A 21,767-nucleotide genomic window follows, 5' to 3' on the forward strand; every position below is an offset into this window, starting at 1 on the left:
AAACTTGTGTCGCACATAACTCAAAAAGTATTTGATCTAGTGTCATGAAACTTTACAGGCAATGTTGTTCATCATGTGAAGTTAAGCACCTGGGGTTTCACTTGTGGATTTATTTCTGTTTTGTTAGATTTATTGCCCTTGACTTAGTGAAAACAGTTCCATTATGTTGTGTTATTTGTTCCTCGATTGCTTGTGTTAGAATCAACCAACTTTACAGAAATAATGATCAACATCATTGTGAAGCTATGCACCTTAGTCCTAGGGTTTGCATGTGGATTTTTTCAGTTTTGTTAGAGTTATTGCCCTTGACTTCGTAAAAAATTTCCAATTTTCAACTTTTGTCGCACATAGCTTAAAAAGTTTGACCAAAAATAGGTGGTGTTTGGGGCAGCAGCTCCCCCGCCCCCCAAATAAAACCAACAAAAAAACAAATGTGCTAATATTATTTATCTTCTTAGGTCCAATAAACTAGATGTGTTCCTATTTTATTACTGTTGTTATAAAGGGACTGCACCTCTGCAGAAGTTGCACCTTATATAATTTTTCCTTTTCAATGTAGCTTGATAATTAATGCAACAAACTTTAACATGATGTTGTATATTATAGTTGTACGTCAAGCACTAATGCAGAATCAGACGCCGGAGATCCAAGCTAAACTCCTTGCCATGCAGAAACACATGGTGCAACAAAAACAAGATGATGTGAAAAGTCTCATTCCAGCAGCTACCCTTGTGTCACAGGTTGGTAGACAGGAAGTAGTGAGAACTGTAGAGAGTCAGGAATCTAAGCTGGCCAAACAAAAACCACCTGCTATACTGACTCCTGAACAGAAAGAGACCCATACAAGGTAAAAATAAATTCAGAAGTTTTTAATACTGTAATGATTTGGAGTTTTTCTAAAATCACAAAATCTTACCTTGTTCATTTTAGTCTTAACCAGTTGTATTCCATAAATGGATATGCCCAGTTTCTTCTAGCTCCCCTGACCTTAAGGTGCTCAAGGGTGAGCTTTTGTGATCACTCTGCATCCATAGTGCATCCTTCAAAAATTTCTACATAAAGAGATCACTTCTCCATTGTCTGTCTGTCTGTCCATCACAAAACTTGTCTGGACTACCCCTCAAAACTACTAGTGACATTTCGTCCAAACTTTACAAGAGTGATCAGTACCAAGTCCAGTTTTGCATATCGTCAGCATTTTCCAGTTCAATGATTTTTGTCTGAGTAATGGCCCTTTAATAATTTTTATTTTTAAAGTGTCCTGACTACCTCCTTTTACCACTAATGCAATTTATTGAAACTTGTCAAGCCAATTTCATCCAAACTTTACATGAATGTTCCTTTGGTGGTAACCTTTGAAAATTGTTCAAAGAATTGAATTTGGTGCAGGCAGAACTGGTTGCCATTGTAACAGAAAGAAAAGGGGGTCATTGATTTTCCTTATATCTATAAAGTAAAAACAAAGAAAATCTTCTAAAAAAAACCCCCAAGCTTCAAACATCTTTTAGTGGGTGTCTACCAAGTTTGTTCAAATAAAGGCCCTGGCCCCATGTTCACAAAGATTTAAGGATCAGGATCAAGATCAGGATCAAATTTAAAAACCCTAATATTCTTCATTGTTTATCCTCATAGATAAATATCTAATTATAAATTTGATAAAACAGGACCTATAATAGCAAGTATATGAAATTTTAGAATAAATTAATTGTTAATTTTGCAAGATATGGGCATTTTACAGTTGATCCAAATATTGATCCTGATCCTAAAATTGATCCTTATTTTGATCCAAATATTTTTGTATTTGTTTTGTTATTTGTTGATTTCATCCCAAAATAGTTTGTTTTCTTTGCAAATCAGCATATTTTTACAATTTGAATATTTACAATTTAATTCAACAAAACACAAATAATTTTAGTAACATTAAACAATGAAAATAAAATCAGGATCACCTGATCCTGATCTTTTCTTAGTGAACACGGGGCCTGGGGTCAAAATTAGCCCCACCCTAAGGGTAAATTGATTTTTCCTATATGTATACAGTATATAGTAAAAACAAAAACAAAATATTCATCTGAAAGTATTGAATGAGAGCTAGAGCTTAGATATTTAGCATGAAACATCCTTGGGTCAAATTGGCCTGTCCCAGGGAGTTATTGAATTTCCTTTTTTATGCCACCGCAGCATCTGCAATGCGGTGGCATATAGCGATTCACCTGTGTGTGTGTGTGTGTGTGTGCGTGCGTGCGTGCGTGTGTGTGTGTGTGTTTGTGTTATATAGATTATATAGTGAACTTAAAAAATCTTCTTGTGAAAAACCACTAGTCCAATTTCAATCAAACTTGGCAGGATTGATCCTTGGGTGAAGGGCTTCCAAACATGTTCAAAGAATTTCATTCCATGCAGAAATCTGGTTGCCATCGCAACCAAAAGGAATTATAAGAATAAATTAAAAAAAATCTTCTTGTGAAGACCCAAAAGGCCTAGAGCTTAGATATTTTGCATAAGGCATTGTCTGGTAGACCTCTAACAAGATTGTTCAAATTATAGCCCTGGGGTCAAAATTGGCCTCGCCCCGGGGGTCATTGATTTTCACTATATGTACATATAGTAAAAATTTAAAATACCTTCTTGTAAAGACCCAAAAGGCAAAGAGCTTAGATATTTTGCATAAGGCATTGTCTGGTAGACCCTTACCAAGATTTTCAAATTATAGCCCTGGGGTCAAAATCGGCCCCTTTTCCGGGGGGTCATTGATTTTCACTACATGTACATATAGTAAAAACTTAAAATACCTTCTTGTAAAGACCCAAAATGCCTAGAGCTTAGATATTTTGCATAAGGCATTGTCTGGTAGTCCTCTACCCAGATTGTTCAAATTATAGTCCTGGGGTCAAAATTGGCCCCGCCCCGGGGGTCATTGGTTTTCTTTATATGTATATAGTAAAAACTTTCAATATATACATATAGTAAAAAATCAAAAAAAATTATTGTCCGAAGGTACAAGGCTTAGAGCTTTAATATTTGTTAAATAATATCATCTATAGGTACTCTATGAAATTTGTTCAAATTTTGCCTTTAGTGTCAAAATTAGCCCCGCCCCGGGGGCCATAGGTTTTCCTTATATGTATATAGTAAAAACTTAAAAAATCATCTTCTCTAAATTTACAAAGGCTAGAGTTAAGATATTTTGCATGAAACATTGTGTAGTGAACCTTTAGCAAGATTGTACAAATTATAGCCCTGGGGTCAAAATTGGCCCCACCCCCAGGGGTAATTGATTTTCAGTATGTACATATAGTGAAAAGTTAAAAAAAAATGCTCTTGTCTGAAGGTTCAAGGCTTAGACCTTTGATATTTGGTATATAATATCATTTATAGGTCCTCTACCAAAGTTGTTCAAATTTTTCCCCTGGTGTCAAAATTGGCCCTGCCCGGGGGCAGTGATTCTCATTATGTACACATAGTAAAAACAGAAAATAAAACAAATGTTTTCTGAATGGGAGAAAGCTACAGCTTAGATATTTGACTTGAAATAGTGTTTTTTGGACCTGTATCAAGATTGTTTTGAATTAAACCCTTGGGTCAAAATTTTGCCTTGCCCAAGGGGTTAGTGAATTACTTTCTTGTCCTTTGATATACAGCAATGAAATTTTGACCATGTGCAAAGTTTTATTTGTAAAATTGAACTTTGATATCAGATGACCTAGATTTTGATGATGTGACCTACTTTCTTGTCCTTTGATGTACAGCTATGAAATTTGAACCATGCGGTGGCATAGCATTTTTCTCAAATGCAATCTTGTTTTTTGGATATAGTAAGAAAAAAAATCATCATACTATTGAGACTTTAGCTTAGATATTTGTTATGAAATATTGTCTGATGGACCTTTACAAAAATTGTTAAAATTATAACCCTTGAGTCAAAATTGATCCGCCCCGGGGAACAAAGATTTTTATGCTCCCTCCATATAATGGCAGGGGCATATAGTGTTACCCTGTTCCGTCATTCCGTCCCTCCATCATTCTGTCATTCAGTCATCATCAGTTTCCGTTCATTATCTTAGTAACGGTTGGACACATTCAACTCAAATTTGACATATAGATATATCATGAGAAAATACAGGTCAAGTTCGTATTTGGTCATGGTTATATGATTTTTAGCAGAGTTATGCCCCTTTCACTTTGAAAATAATATGAAGTTTTCAGTTTCCATTCATTATCTCTCCACTGGTATTACACATTCAACTCAAATTTGACATATGGATACGTCAAAGGAATGTGCAGGTCAAGTTCGTATTTGGTCATGCTTCGATGATTTTTGGCAGAGTTATGCCCCTTCCACTTTGAAAATAATATGAAATTTTCAGTTTTCGTTCATTATCTCTCCAACAGTGTTACACATTCAATTAAAATTTGACATATGGATATGTCTAAGGGATCCCCAGGTCAAGATTGAATTTGTTTATGGTTCGATGATTTTTGACAGAGTTATGCCCCTTTTACTTTGAAAATAATATGAAATTTTCAGTTTCCGTACATAATCTCCCCAACAGTATTACACATTCAACTCAAATTTTACATATGGATATGTCAAAGGAATGCGCAGGTCAAGTTTGAATTTGGTCATGGTTTGATGATTTTTTGGCAGAGTTATGCCCCTTTCACTTTGAAAAAAAAATCAGAAATTTTAAGTTTCCGTTCATTATCTCCCAAACAGTTGTACATATTCAACTCAAATTTGACATATGGATATGTCATAAGAATATACTGGTCAAGTTTGAATTGGGTCATTGTTTGATAACATCTAACAGAGGTATTCCTCTTGAACTTTGAAAAAAATCAGAAATTTTTCAGTTTCCATTCATTATCTCCCCAATGGTTATACACATTCAACTCAAATATGACATATACATACATCTTAGGAATAAGCAGTTCAAGTTCGAATTTGGTTGTGGTTCCATGATTTTGGACAAAGTTATCTCTCTTGAATGGTGGACAATTGAATTTTTAGTTTCAGCACTCATACTTTGGTAAAAATGTATGGAGTCATTATTATGCCCCCACTTCGAAGAAGAGGGGGTATATTGCTTTGCACTTGTCGGTCCGTAGACCAAATGGTTTCCGAGTGATAACTAAAGAACCCTTAGGCCTAGGAACTTCAAACTTGGTATGGTGATTGGTCATGAGCAGTAGATGACCCCTATTGATTTTGGGGTCAAGGGGTCAAAGGTCAAGGTCACATTGACCTTATATGTTAAAACGGTTTCCGATCAATAACTAAAGAACCCTTAGGCCTAGAAACTTCAAACTTAAGACGGTGATTGGTCATGACCAGCAGATGACCCCTATTGATTTTGGTGTCAAAGGTCAAGGTCACATTGACCTTGTAGGTAAAAACGGTTTCCGATCAATAACTAAAGAACCCTTAGGCCTAGGAACTTCAAACTTGGTATGGTGATTGGTCATGACCAGCAGATGACCCCTATTGATTTTTGGGTCAAGGGGTCAAAGGTCAAGGTCACATTGACCTTTTAGGTAAAAACCGTTTCCGATCAATAACTAAAGAACACTTAGGCCTAGGTACTTCAAACTTGGTATCATGGTTAGTTATGACCAGCAGATGACCCCTATTGATTTTGGGGTCAAAGGGTCAAAGGTCAAGGTCACATTGACCTTGTAGGTGAAAACGGTTTCCGATCAATAAATAAAGAACGCTTAGGCGTAGGTACTTCAAACTTGGTATCATGATTAGTTATGACCAGCAGATGACCCCCATTGATTTAGGGGTCAAAGGTCAAGGTAACATTGATCTTGTAGGTAAAAACGGTTTCCTATCAATAACTAAAGAACCCTTAGGCCTAGAGACTTCAAACTTGGTATGGTGATTGGTCATGACCAGCAGATGACCCCTATTGATATTGGGGTCAAGGGGGATGGTCAAGGTCACATTGACCATGTAGGTAAAAACGGTTTCTGATCAATAACTAAAGAACGCTTAGGCGTAGGAATTTCAAACTTGGTATGATGATTGGTCATGACCAGCAGATGACCCCTATTGATTTTGGGGTCAAAGGTCAAGGTCACATTGACTTTGTAGGTTAAAACAGTTTCCGATCAATAACTAAAGAACCCTTAGTCCTAGGAACTTCAAACTTGGTATGATGATTAGTCATTACCAGCAGATGACCCCTATTGATTTTGGGGTCAAGGGGTCAAAGGTCAAGTCACATTGACCTTGTAGGTAAAAACGGTTTCCGATCAATAACTAAAGAACGCTTAGGCCTAGGAACTTCAAACTTGGTATGATGATTGGTCATGACCAGCAGATGACCCCTATTGATTTAGGGGTCAAGGGGTCAAAGGTCAAGGTCACATTAATCTTGTAGGTAAAAACGGTTTCCGATCAATAACTAAAGAACCCTTAGGCCTAGAGACTTCAAACTTGGTATGGTGATTGGCCATGACCAGCAGATGACCCCTATTGATAATGGGGTCAAGGGGGAAGGTCAAGGTCACATTGACCTTGTAGGTAAAAACGGTTTCTGATCAATAACTAAAGAACGCTTAGGCGTAGGAATTTCAAACTTGGTATGATGATTGGTCATGACCAGCAGATGACCCCTATTGATTTTGGGGTCAAAGGTCAAGGTCACATTGACTTTGTAGGTTAAAACAGTTTCCGATCAATAACTAAAGAACCCTTAGTCCTAGGAACTTCAAACTTGGTATGATGATTGGTCATGACCAGCAGATGACCCCTATTGATTTTAGGGTCAAGGGGTCAAAGGTCAAGGTGACATTGAACTTGTAGGTAAAAACGGTTTCCGATCAATAACTAAAGAACCCTTAGGCCTAGGAACTTCAAACTTGGTATGATGATTGGTCATGACCAGTAGATGACCCCTATTGATTTTGGGGTCAAGGGGTCAATGTCATAGTGACCTTGTACTTAATGACCATTTCTCAACAACTCAAGTTGCCTTGGTTGATATTTTTATGTGCTTTTGGTATACACATTTGAAGGTTTTATGTAATATAACAACTTGGCTGTCATTAATAAGGCCTATGTGATTCATAAAATTTATGTATATATTATTTGGTAAGATTTTTAATAACTTTAATTGCTGCACACAACCTATGGGGTCACAATAATTATTACCTTGTGACTAGTCATGACCAGTAGATACTGGATAACCCTTATTAATTGCTTGTTCACTGGGTCAGAAGTCATGCATAATAACCTGATCACATGACAAATTGGCTGCCGATAGGGGGCATACATGTTTTACAAACATATCTTGTTTTGGCTACAAATATGCAATTTACAAGAGGTTAACACTGAATAGTTTCAGTACCTTGAACTTTGTATAAAAATGGTTTGTGTTTACATTGAATAGTTCTAAGAGCTTTGAACTTAAAATGAAAAAAATAGTTTGTGCAAACAAATTTTTGGGGGTGGGGGGCATCCGTGGCTTGACGACACATTTCTAGTTATTTATATGATATAGTAAAAACTGAAAATAAATTTCTTCTAAATCTACAAGTGTTAAAGCTTAGTTTCCATAGCAACCATTGACTTCATAGTAGCCATTGACTTTCCAAAGCAGACTGTTAATTTTCCTAGCAACCAGCAAACATTAACTTTCCATAGCAATGATTTGATCTACCACAGTCTATGCAAAAGACCTTTGAGTTATACTGGACAGTAGGTCCTGTAAACTGAAAATTTTTACTGGACCGAAGAAAAAGCTGAATATACCCCCGCACAACAAAGTTGTAAGGGGGGTATACTGGAATCAGCTTGTCTGTTCGGGCGTCCGTCGGTTTTTAGCTCACCTGTCACAAAGTGACAGGGTGAGCTTTTGTGATCGCTTTTCGTCCGGCGTCCGTCCGTCCGTCCGTCCGTCGTCCGTCTGTAAACTTTTGCTTTAAATGACATCTCCTCATAAACCACTGAGCCAATTTCATCCAAACTTCACAGGAATGTTCCTTTGGTGGTCACCTTTAAAAATTGTTCCAAGAATTTAATTCCATGCAGAACTCTGGTTGCCATGGCAACCGAAAGAAAAATCTTTAAATATCTTCTTTTAAACAACCCTAAGAGCTAGAGCTTAGATATTTGGCATGAAACATCTTCTAGTGAGTGTCTACCAAGTTTGTTCAAATAAAAGCCCTGGGGTCAAAATTGGCCCCGCCCCAGGGGGTCATTGATTTTCCCTATATGCATATAGTAAAAACTTAAAAAATCTTCTTTTAAAGAACCAAAAGAGCTAGAGCTAAGATATTTGGCATGAAACATCTTCTAGTGAGTGTCTACCAAGTTTGTTCAAATAAAAGCCCTGGGGTCAAAATTGGCCCCGCCCCGGGGGGTCATTGATTTTCCCTATATGCATATAGTAAAAACTTAAAATATCTTCTTTTAAAGAACCGTAAGAGCTAGAGCTTAGATATTTGGCATAAAACATCTTCTAGTGAATGTCTACCAAGTTTGTTCAAATAAAAGCCCTGCGGTCAAAATTGGCCCCGCCCCAGGGGGTCATTGATTTTCCCTATATGCATATAGTAAAAACTTAAAAAATCTTCTTTTAAAGAACCATAAGAGCTAGAGCTTAGATATTTGGCATGAAACATCTTCTAGTGAATGTCTACTAAGTTTGTTCAAATAAAAGCCCTGGGGTCAAAATTGACCCCGCCCCAGGGGGTCATAGATTTTCCCTATATGCATATAGTAAAAACTTAAAAAATCTTCTTTTAAAGAACCCAAAGAGCTAGAGCTAAGATATTTAGCATGAAACATCTTCTAATGAGTGTCTACCAAGTTTGTTCAAATAAAAGCCCTGGGGTCAAAATTGGCCCCGCCCCGGGGGGTCATTGATTTTCCCTATATGCATATAGTAAAAACTTAAAAAATCTTCTTTTAAAGAACTCAAAGAGCTAGAGCTAAGATATTTAGCATGAAACATAACATGTTCTAATGGGTGTCTACCAAGTATGTTCAAATAAAAGCCCTGGGGTCATTAAATTTCCTTATAAGTGTATAGCAAAAACTTAAAAATCTTCTTTGAAAAAACCCAAATAGCTAGAGTTTAGATATTATGCATGAAACAGCTTTAAGTAAATATCTACAAAGTTTGTTCAAATAAAAGCCCGGGGGTCAAAACTGGCCCTGCCCCAGGGGTGTCATTGTTTTTTACTATATGTGTATAGTAAAAACTTTAAAAATCTTCTTTTAAAAAACGCAATGAGCTAGAACTTAGATGTTTAGCATGAAACATCTTCTTATGGGTGTCTACCAAGTCTGTTCAAATAAACAAATATAAACCCTTGGGTAAAAATTGGCCCGGGGGTGGGGGGTGGGGCTATATACAGGTGAGCGACCTCAGGGCCATCATGGCCCTCTTGTTTCTTGTCCGCCCAATAACTTAAGATTCCTTTCACCCACAGTCTTCATATTTGGCATGGAGGTTAGTCATGACGAGTAGATGACCCCTATTGATTTTGAGGTCGCCAGGTCAATGTCACAGGGGCCTTGACTTCAAAAAGCTTGTCCACCCAATAACTTAAGATTCCTTTGACCCACAGTCTTCATATTTGGCATGGAGGTTAGTCATTACGAGTAGATGACCCCTATTGATCTTGAGGTCAAAGGTCAAGGTCACAGGGGCCTTGACTTCAAAAAGCTTGTCCGCCCAATAACTTAAGATTCCTTGGACCAACAGTCTTCATATTTTGCATGGAGGTTAGTCATGATTAGTAGATGACCCTTATTGATTAAAATTAAGAAACCTTTGATCCACAGTCTTCATATCTAGCATGGAAGTTAGTCATGATTACTAGATAACCCCTATTGATTTTAAGTTGACTGGGTCATAGGTCAAGGTCACAGGGGCCTTGACTATAAAAAGCTTGTCTGCCCAATAACTTAAGATTCTTTTGACCCACAGTCTTCAAATTTGGATGGAGGTTAGTCATGATTAGTAGATGACCCCATTTGATTTTGAGGTCACTGGGTCAAAGGTCAAGGTCACAGGGGCCTTGATTTCAAATAGTTTGACGGCCCAATAACTTATAAAACCTTCGACACACAGTCTTCATATTTGACATGGAGGTTAGTCATGAAAAGTAGATGACCCCTATTTATTTTTATTACACTGGGTCAAAGGTCAGGGGCCTTGAATAAAAAAGCTTGTCCTCTCAATAACTTAAGATTCCTTTGACCCACAATTTTCATATTTGGCATGGAGGTTAGTCATGATTAGTAGGTGACCCCTATTTATTTTAAGGTCACTGGGTCAAGGATCAAGGTCACATGGACTTTGACTTCAAAAAGATTGTCCACCCATTAACTTAATATTCCTTTGACCCACAGTCTTCATATTTGGCATGGAGGTTGATCATGACTATAAGGTGACCCCTATTGATTTTGAGGGTCACTGGGTCAAAGGTTGACTAAAAAAAGCTTTTCCCCTCAATCGCTTAAGAATGCCTGTCCGCAGTTTATTGATTTTGACATTTTCACATTTGAAGCATGTAGAATACATAGCACCAGCTTAGTAACCTCAGATTTGGCAGGGACGTTGTCCTTGAGCTCTAAATGGCCAATGTTGATTCTGACAAAGTGGTATGCGGGGGTATTCATGCCATGGCAGTGGCAGTTCTGTCAGTCCGTCCCTCCATCTGTCTGTACAAACCCAGATGTACTTGTGTGATTTAGAGAACAATGGGTAACAGTAAATTCTCTTTGATCCTATTCATTCCGTTTTTACTTGTGTGTCTTTTTTGTGTGATTTAGAGAACAATGGGTAACAGTAAATTCTCTTTGATCCTATTCATTCCGTTTTTACTTGTGTGTTTTTTTTTAGCTCACCTGTCACTTTGTGACAGGGTGAGCTTTTGTGATCACTTTTCGTCCGGCGTCCGTCCGTCTGTTCGTCCGGCGTCCGTAAACTTTAACTTTAAATGACATCTCCTCATAAACCACTGAGCCAATTTCATCCAAACTTCACAGGAATGTTCCTTTGGTGGTCACCTTTGAAAATTGTTCAAAGAATTTAATTCCATGCAGAACTCTGGTTGCCATGGCAACCAAAAGAAAAAACTTTAAATATCTTCTTTTAAAAAACCAAGAGCTAGAGCTTGAATATTTGGCATGAAACATCTTCTAGTGAGTGTCTACCAAGTTTGTTCAAATAAAAGCCCTGGGGTCAAAATTGGCCCCGCCCCGGGGGACATTGATTTTCCTTATATGTGTATAGCAAAAACTTAAAAATCTTCTTCAAAAAAACCCGAATAGCTAGAGTTTAGATTTTAAGCATGAAACATCTTCTAGTAAGTGTCTACAAAGATTGTTCAAATAAAAGCCCTGGGGTCAAAACTGGCCCTGCCCCAGGGGTGTCATTGTTTTTAAATATATGTGCAAAGAAAAAATTTTAAAAATCTTCTTTTAACAAACCCAAAGAGCTAGACCTTAGATGTTTAGCATGAAACATCTTCTTATGGGTGTCTACCAAGTTTGTTCAAACAAAAGCCCTGGGGTTTAAACTGGCCCCGCTCCAGGGGGCCTATATACAGGTGAGCGACTTAAGGGCCATCATGGCCCTCTTGTTAAGTTTTGTGTGACTGAAAATGGCCAAAAAGATCAAAGGAAAAGTCACATAAGTACCATTTTGTGAGTATGTTTGTCCGTCTGTCCGTACGAGGTTAACCTAGAACGGCAAGTTGGATTTTTCTTAAGTTCTACCTGTACCAATGGCTTCTTAGTTTACACATTTACTAATCAATACAAAGTACATGATCTGGGCAAGTTTCATAACTTTGCCTTTCATATTTACCAAGTTATTGCCCTTTTTAGCACTTGGAAAATGAATAATGGTTAACCTAAAACGGCAAGTTGGAAATATCTGAAGTTCTATCTATACTTTTATGGCTTTATAATTTCCACACTTACTTATCAATACAAAGTACATGATATTGCCAAGTTATATAACTGTGTCATCCATGTTTCCCAGTTATTTCCCTTTTTTCACTTTGAAAATAAGGCCATGTCTGGTTAACCTATTTCGGCAAGTTGGATTTATCTTAAATTTCTCCTAATTGCTTAATTTCTTTAATGATATCTTTCATATTTAGTAGGTGGATACCTTTGATGGTCCTCTAATTTTTTGTGGAGTAAGCGGTCTCTAGGGTCAAGGTCACTGGTTTAAAAAATAAATATAAACATTTTTGCTCATACAGACTTTATTATCCCCTGCCGATGGAATCGGGAGGGGGATATAGTTTTGGCGTTGTCCATCCGTCCGTCCGAATTTCGTTTCCGAAGTAGTTCTCTGCAACTACTGGCTGGAATTCAATGAAACTTTATGGGAATCATCAATATCAAGAGGAGATGCACATATCGTCGGCTTGTTCCGGTCAGACACTTTAACTCAGAGTTATGGCCCTTGATTAGTTATGCAGTATGTATATGGAGTTAAAATCGTTTCCGCACTACTTCTCTGCAACTACCGGCTGGAATTCAACAAAACTTTATGGGAACCTTCAATACCAAGAGGAGATGCGCACGTCGGCTTGTTCGGGTCAGACACTTTAACTCAGAGTTATGGCCCTTGATTAGTTATGCAGTATCCATATAGAAAAATATTTGTTTCCTCGCTACTTCTCTGCTACTACTGGCTGGAATTCAATGAAACTTCATAGGATACTAAGAGGAGATGTGTATATAGTCGCCTTGTTCCAGTCAGATACTTATAACTCAGATTTATGGCCCTTGATTAGTTATGTAGTATGCATACATCTCATTGGCATTTCCAGATTTTACTATTTTACACAAAGTTATGGCTCTGTTATTGCCCTGAATATTTATCAAGTTCAAAGAATGTTACTGTTTATGCCATGATTAATATATAAATAAAGCCTTATGTCTTCAGTTGTTGTGTTAATAATAACCAGTACTCGGCGGGGGATATAAATTCAACGAATTTGCTTGTTTTTTAGTTGGTGTCTTAGTTTAATACAAACATGCCAAGGGCGGTCCTCCTTCTTTGGGTGTAGTAAGGGGTCAATTGGGTCAAGGTCAATGTTACCAATGTCAAGGTCACCAATGTTAAAAATAGATTTTTACATTTTTACAGGTGTATTAACCTTATTCTATAGACAGATATTATTTATAATTGATAGAAACATAAAATTTGATGGAGTTAGTGGTCAGATGGGTCAAGGTCACCAGTGCTAAAAATAGATTTTTACACATTTGCTCATACAGCCTTTATTAAGTGACAGATATATCTTATATTTGGTAGGAAGATAACTTGCATGGTATTCATCCTTTTGATTGGGGTAGGGATCAGTGGGTCAAGGTCACTTGTGCTAAAAATAGATTTTTACACTTTTGCCCATACAGCTTTTATTTATTGACAGATGTATTTCATATTTGGTAGGAAGATAACTTGCATGGTATTCTTCCTTTGGGTGGAGTAAGGGGTCAGTTGGGTCAAGGTCACCAGTGCTAAAAATAGATTTTTACACTTTTGCCCATACAGCCTTTATTTATTGACAGATTTATTTCATATTTGGTAGGAAGATAACTTACATGGTATTCTTCCTTTGGATAGAGTTAGGGGTCAGTTTGGTCAAGGTCACCAGTGCTCGAAATAGATTTTTACACTTTTGCCCATACAGCCTTTATTTAATGACAGATGTAACTTGCATGAAGTTGAATATTTTTCAACTTCACAAGTCAGTGGAATGACTTGGCAACTTGTATTTTTCACAATTACAAAATTCTATGACTTTGTCAAGCTATATAACTTGTGTTTACAATTTTTTGGCAATTTTTCTGTCCATAACTGAGTGAATTGGTAATCATTTTTTGAAATATTGCTACTGACAAGAATCTGAGCCGGGGGCATTTGTGTTTAACAAACACATTCTTGTTTCTTTACTGCATCCAGTATTTAATTAGATGAGCATGACTGTCTCATCAGCACATAGTGGTGTAATACCTTATCACAATAATATTTAATATCACTTATAATTGAACAGAATTACAAATAATCCTGTGCATTTGTAAGTGTACTAATTTAATGTCTTTTTACCTGAGGTATGTTTCTATAAATACAAGGAAGGCATGGCAGTTCCTTCGTATCAGGGGTTTCCAGAAAAAAAAACAAAGCAAGAAAATTTCAAAAAAGGATAGAATACCAACAGGATAATATGATTTTACATTACAGGGTATCAATATGTAACCAGGTATTGAAGGGAATTCTTGATAAGATAGAAAGAGAGGAAAGAAAGGAGCAGAAACTCCAGAAGAAGGCAGAATCTGCTGAGGAGAAGCAAAAACGTCTTGCAGCTACCAAGATACAACAAACACTGTACAAACACAAAGAAGCCTTAAAGAAAGAAATTCAGAGAAAAAGAACTCTAAATGAAAGGAATATGCAGCTAGATATACAGGTAAAAAAGATGGCAGGTCATTTTGTATATTATTATTATGTTAACATGATAGTCGATAGTTGTGACTGTTGGTTGTGAGAGTGGTAAATCATGGTTTTAGTGACTGATTGTTTCAAAGATGTGATATAATTATTGACCATGCCATACATGTAACTTTGTAGTTCATAAGAGAAATTTTCAAGTACTGAACACATTGAACAGTCTGATATTTATGCCCCCACAAAGTGGGAGCATATAGCGTTGCACTTGTCCGTCCATACGTACGTCTGTCTGTCCGTACATCCCAAAATCTTGTGAACGCAACTCCTCTTAAACCAGATGGCAGATTTTGCATAAACTTCCAGGGATGAACAACCTTAATGTGTAGATGGTAGTAAAGGAAGGAATTTTCGCTGCAACCAAATTTAACAGAATTATGGCCCTTTGTTGATTTTTTCACTATATTTTATGTAGAAATTTTGTGAACGCAACTCCTCTTAAACCGGATGGCAGATTTTGCTTAAACTTTCAAGGATGAACAACCTTAATGTGTAGATGGCAGTAAAGGAAGGAATTTTTGCTGCGACCAAATTTAACAGAATTATGGCCCTTTGTTGATTTTAAGTTTTCAACTTGTGGCACATGTAGTCCAAAAAATATTTGACCTAGAGTCATAAGATTGACAGAACAGTGGCGTGTGGGGGCATCTGTGTCCTATGGACACATTTCTAGTTTTATCATAAACAAAAATGCAAAATACTTTTTAGCTCACTAGAACCAAAGATTCCAGTTTGATTTTTGTCCCGATATAGAAATAGGCTTCGTCCGTCTGTCCGTCCATCACACTTTCGTGTCCGGTCCATAACTTTGTCATTTTTCAAAGGAATTTGAAATAACTTGACACAAATGTTTCTTATAATAAGACAATGTGTCATGCGCAACAACCAGACCCCTACCTCCAGAGTCAAGGTCGCACTTTCTCATTCAAGGTCAACATAGTCTGTTATAGGGTATATTTTGTGTCCGGTCCATAACTTTTTCATAGATCAAGGGATTTTGGAAAAAGATGGCACATATAGTCATTATAATAAGACAATATGTCATGCACAACACCTGCATCCCTACCTTCAAGACCAAGGTCACACTTAGAGGTCAAAAATTAACATAGTATGTTATAACGATCTTGAACTTCTTCATAGTTCAAGACATTTTGAATAACTTGGCACAAATAGTCACAATAATATGACGATATGTCAAGTACAACACCTGCACCCCTACCTCCAAGGTCAAGGTCACACTTATATTAGAGGTCAAAAGTTAACAGAGTCAGTTATATGGTATATTTTGTCTCCAGTCCCTAACTTCTTCATAGATCAAGGGATTTTGAAAATATTTTGCACAAATAGTCACAATGATAAGATGATATGTCATGCTTAACACCTGTGTCCCTACCTCCAAGGTCAAGGGCACACTTAGAGGTCAAAGATTTACATAGTCTTTTATAGGGTATATTTTGTGTCCGGTCCATAACTTTTTCATAGATTAAGGGATTTTAAAAATACTTGGCACAAATAGTTACAATAATAAGATGATATGTCATGCACAACACCTGCACCCCTACCTCCGAGGTCAAGGTCACATTTAGAGGTCAAAGCTTAACATGATAGCTTAACATGATAGGGGGCATCCGTGGCCGAGTGGTTAAGATCGTTGACTTCAAACCACTTGCCCCTCACCGCTGTAGGTTCGAATCTCAACAGGGACTTTGGATTCTTTCATGTGAGGAAGCTATCCAGCTAGCTTACGGAACGTCGTTTGTTCTACTCAGGTGCCTGAAATAATGCACGGAAGGGCACCTGAGGTTTCCTCCACCAGTAAAGCTGGAAATTACCTATACTGCGTTGGTGTGACATAAAACCCAAACAAATTAACATGAAAGATTTTTAAATTCTGTGTTTAAATTTTATTTCTTTAATAAATTTATTGTTGCATTTACAGATCTAGCATTGATCATAATATTGGACTGAATGTCCTGAGATCCATACCTCAATCTTTTGAAATAGCACAATTTTATGCTTCATACAAAACTTCCCTGAGACGGAGGACGTTGGTAACCCTGTTACAAATTCATGTTTTATCATAAACAGAAATGAGAAATGCTTTTTAGCTCACAATAACCGATTCAGGGTTCAGGGTTAGCTATTAGTACTGTAGGGGGATGCTCCAGCGTCCATCATCATGTGTCAACATTCATCTTCTCTGAAACTGCTGGACAAATATACTTCAAATTTAGTTTTTTGCATACTAGTGACAGTCACACTTTAATTTGCTCATATCATGTTAATTGGCCTCTTTTAGGGGTAAAAAGAGCTAAAAATAGAAAATCCTTAAAACATCTTTTTCTACTGAACTAATTGATGGATGATCACCATACTTTGTAGCATTTTTAGGTAGTCTTTTATCAAATTTGCTGATATTAATTTGAATGGCCACTTTTAGAGGCAGCTAAAGCTGAAAATAAAATAGAAAAACTTTTAAACATCTGAATTAATTGATCGATGGATGATCACACATACTCATGGTGAGCAATTATGAACCCCCTACCGTCCCTCTTTTGTCGTCAACAAGTTCTTTAAACATCATCTCCTCTGAAACCAGTGACTGCACAGTAACTAAACTTTAATGGAATGGTCCTGTGGTGTCCCCTGCCAAAGTTGTGCAAATGGTTCCGGTCTGTTACATAAGTACGTTACGGGGCCAGAAAAGGAGTTTAAAAAATGCAAACTTAAAAATCTTCTTGTCTGAAGGTACAAGGCGTAGAGTTTTAGATATTTGGTATGTAATATCATCTGTAGGTCCTCTATGAAAGTTGTTCAAATTTTGCACCTAGTGTCAAAAAAGGCCCTGCCCCGGGAGTCATAGGTTTTCCTTATTATTATATGTATATATAGTAATAAAAATTCTTCTCTGAATTGACAAAGGCTAGAGGTTAGATATTTGACATGAAGTAGTAGTAGAACTTTTGTAGTGGAATTCTACTGAGATTGTTCCAATTATAGCCCTGGGGTCAAAATTGGCCCTGTCCCAGGGTAGGGGTCATAGGCTTTCCTTATATGTGTATTGTTTGGGTCAGACACTTTAACTCAGAGTTATGGCCCTTGATTAGTTATGCAATATGCATATGGAGTAAAAATCGTTTCCGGAGTAGTTCTCTGCAACTACTGGCTGGAATTCAACGAAACTTTATGGGAATCATCAATATCAAGAGGGGATGCGCATATCGTCGGCTTTTTCCGGTCAGACCCTTTAACTCAGAGTTATGGCCCTTGATTAGTTATGTAGTATGCATATAGAGTAAAAATTGTTTCCGCACTACTTCTCTGTAACTACCGGCTGGAATTCAACGAAACTTTATTGGAACCTTCAATACCAAGAGGAGATGCGCATATTGTCGGCTTGTTCGGGTCAGACACTTTAACTCAGAGTTATGGCCCTTGATTAGTTATGACACTGGGGTCAAAATTGGCCCTGTCCCAGGGTAGGAGTCATAGGCTTTCCTTATATGTGTATTGTAAAACTTTTTAAAAAAAACTTCTTGCCTGAAGGAGCTTAGATAATTGGTATATAATATCATCTATAGGTCTTCTACCACAGTTGTCAAAATTGTCTCTTTTCCAAATAACAGTATGTCTTCAGATGAGCGCTTTGGAGCCAATGGCCACCTTGTTCACAAATGCAATCTTGTTATTGTTTGTTCTTACATAGGCTGAGATTCAAGAGGCAGTGAAGTCACATGCTACCAGTAGAAAGAAAGCAGTACCAGTGAGGCAGACTGTGGTACCAGCTGCTATGATTTTACAGAAACGACAGGAGGAAAATATAAGACAACAGAATACACTGCCACCTATGCCTCCTTCAAGTGCCCAGGTTTGTAAACTACTTAAATATTATATATTTCAGTTTGAATCATCACAAATCACCTTTTTTTGCCCCCGCCATAAATGGCTGGGGCACATAGTGTTACCCTGTTCCGTCATTACGTCCCTCCATCATTCTGTCATTCAGTCATCATCAGTTTCCGTCCATTATCTTAGTAACGGTTACACACATTCAATTCAAATTTGACATATGGATTTATCATGAGAAAATACAGGTCAAGTTTGACTTTGGTCATGGTCCCATGATTTTTGACAGTTATGCCCCTTGATGAAATTTTCAGTTTCTGTTCATTATCTCCGCAACGGTATTACACATTCAAATCAAATTATTTGACATATGGATATGTCAAAGGAATGCGCAGGTCAAGTTTGAATTTGGTCATGGTTCGATGATTTTTGGCAGAGTAATGCCCCTTTCACTTTGAAAATAATATTAAATTTTCCGTTTCCATTCATTATCTCCTAAAAAGTATTACACATTCAACTAAAATTTGACATATGGATACGTCAAAAAAAAATGCACAGGTCAAGTTCGAACATGGTCATGGTTTGATGAATTTTGGCAGAGTTATACGCCTTTCACTTTGAAAGTAATATGAAATTTTCAGTTTCCATTAATTATCTCCCTGTTCCACAAACGTTACACATTGATGTTTAGATGATGTTTAGTGTTACACATTAAACTCAAATTTAAGATATGGATATGTCATAAGAATACACTGGTCAAGTTCGAATTAGGTCATGGTTTGATGATAGCTGACAGAGTTATCACTCTTGAACCAGTGTTCGTGTTGACTGAGTAAACATATCAATTTACTCGCTAAAATTGCCAGGGAGGAAAAATTTTCCCCCGATAATTGGTTAATTCTGTCTTAAGTTTTTTGCTCTGATTGAAAAGGATTTTCTTGACTTTCACCTCATTTTGATTTGTTCTCTTCTCATAAGCAATGCAGATTTATATCCCAAACGTAGACTAGGAGCAAGTGCTTGGCCTAGTTTTGGGCCAACCTATCAATGGTATCCGCGAACATCAACAGTCACTGTTGTCAATATGTTTTGACATAAGAGACTGTTCCGTTGTTAAGTAGGAAAATGTGACCCTTTGAAAAGGTAAAATACACATGGAAATATGTACAAAAAATATAAAAGTTTTTAAATAAACCCTTATCCATTGCTTATATTAATGCTAGATATGAAGTAAATTAAAGTAATCAGTAGTCTCTTTTCCACATTCTTTCGAGACTAAAGACCGTTAAAGACTGTAGACAGTCGATTTGCAGGCTCTTCAACATCTTGACTGTTAATGTTTTTTTTGTTAATTGACCTTCAGCCCTAACTTCTTAAATATTATTCATGAGCACAAAGCCGTCAAATTATAGATAAAGTACACAAATTTGATTGTATTATGAAGTTATGCAAACATTAACATTTTTGTAATTGAGAACTTGTCTCTTGAATTGGGTCGAACAGATCTATTAGCACTGAGTCCCAGGTACTCGGTAAAGTTAGGGAAAATCGCTAACACTGTTGAACTTTGATAAAAAAAATAGAAATTTTTAGTTCCCTTGTATACATTCAACTCAAATTTGACATATAGATACATAAGCAGTTCAAGATTGAATTTGGTTGTATCAATGATTTTAGACAAAGTTATCTCTCTTGAATGTTGAAAAAATTTTGAATTTTCAGTTTCAGCACTCATACTTTGTGGAAATGTATGTAGTCATTATTTAGCTACAAATATGCAGTATGCAATTTACAAAAGGTTTATACTGAATAGTTTCAGTGCCTTGAACTTTGTATAAAAATGGTTTGTGTTTACATTGAATAGTTTTAAGGGCTTTGAACTTAAAATGAAAAAAATAGTTTTGGTAAACAAATTTGGAACTAAATATTATAACATCTGAAATTTTTGCTGCATGCATGACATGCATGTCTGTGGCGTGACAAATAATACCAGTTACAAAAAGTATCATCAATGAACAGTAAAGATTGTACCTTGTACTTTAATGATAGCATAGGTCTCAGTATTGCTGCTAGGCTTCTAATAAGCTAATGTCTCTTGCTTGCAGGTCGCTGAAGCAGCCAGAGCTAAGAAAAAGAAACAGAAAATTATTTCTACAGGTGTGAAAGAAAAAAGTCTAAATCCCAAACGTAAACTGTATTGTATCTGTAAAACTCCTTATGATGAATCAAGGTATGTAGAAATAATGATATTTTATCATAAATAGTTTTACAGGAAGCGCTTTTTACTTGTTTGATACATTGTGGTACTTTTAATTGCAGAAATGGAAAATTTAGAGGGGAAAAAAATGTATTTAATGCATTGTGATAATTTGTTCATTCTGTTAAAATGTTTTGTTTAAACATAAAAAAGTTGTTGTTTTTAAACCCCTTGCATTACATGAACTTAAAAACTGTATTCTTAAGAAAATAACATTTCCTTACAGATTTTATATTGGTTGTGATCTGTGTTCCAACTGGTTCCATGGGGAATGTGTGAATATTAGTGAAAGCGAGTCAAAATATATAGACGCCTTTGTTTGTGATGACTGTAAAAAACAACAAGAGACAGCCATAGAGGAACTGTATTGTCTCTGTAAAACACCGTATGATGAATCTAGGTTTGTTGATCAATTAACTCTTATTAAACTGATCGTGCAGCTTCTGTTTTTGGAACTGTCAATTATGGATTTTGAGGATATGAAGATGAAACTTTAGGCTAGTCTGCTAACAGTATAGAGCCTGATTAGACTGCTCAGATGTACTGCAGACCTGGCTCTATACTGGAAGCAAAGGTAAAATCAATTTTAGTGTGGGTTAAAGGCCTCTGTGACTAAATTGTTAAGTTGCTTATGGAACCAGAAGAGTTATCATTGAGAAGCTCTCTCACATAACCCATTAGTGATTGAATAACCAACTGAAGTAAAATAAGACTGTTGCCATATTACCATTGGTGTGACTGCTGTATATATAGCACGAGTTGAACAGCATTTGATATTTGACTGTATATTTTATTTGCATGGGTGCAAGTTTTCCGGCATGTGCCGGAAGTTCCGGTTTTTCACGTGCCGGAGGGATCATTTTTGCAAATCACGTAAATCCGTTGAGATATTTGGAGGGGTATGGTGCGGGTCTACTCTTTCAAACTGAGAAGTACCACCGATTAGAAGTTCATAATCGAGAACGCTATATAACATACGGATGCTCAACGGTTTGTTCTCGAAGCGTCAATAGTAAACTTTCGCGGAAACTGCCGATAGTTTCTGAAGATATACGAGATGTTTACGAAAACATGTATTATTAATCCCGGCATGCAATTTTATCCGTGAATTTATTACAACGATTTAGATTGGCGCGCTAATTATAATCATCCAATGAAAAAGCGGCTTCGTT

At 36.8% G+C, this 21,767-nt stretch overlaps 1 protein-coding gene across 1 annotated transcript; it reads left to right on the plus strand.

Annotated features, from left to right (window-relative positions):
• Nucleotides 1-606: 606 nt before the first annotated feature.
• LOC132718172 (nucleosome-remodeling factor subunit NURF301-like) lies at nt 607-20,999 on the plus strand (the record flags this gene model as incomplete). The annotated part of the gene is given in 5 exon segments (XM_060701800.1): nt 607-847; nt 14,229-14,454; nt 18,199-18,360; nt 20,444-20,568; nt 20,822-20,999. Coding segments are annotated over 5 exon segments (932 nt in total), but the record flags the coding sequence as incomplete, so codon positions are not given.
• Nucleotides 21,000-21,767: the final 768 nt, after the last annotated feature.

This window comes from Ruditapes philippinarum, unplaced genomic scaffold (assembly GCF_026571515.1).
Source record: "Ruditapes philippinarum isolate M1 unplaced genomic scaffold, ASM2657151v2 ctg11437_1_1_1_1, whole genome shotgun sequence".
In the NCBI taxonomy this organism is placed as follows: Eukaryota; Metazoa; Mollusca; class Bivalvia; order Venerida; family Veneridae; genus Ruditapes; species Ruditapes philippinarum.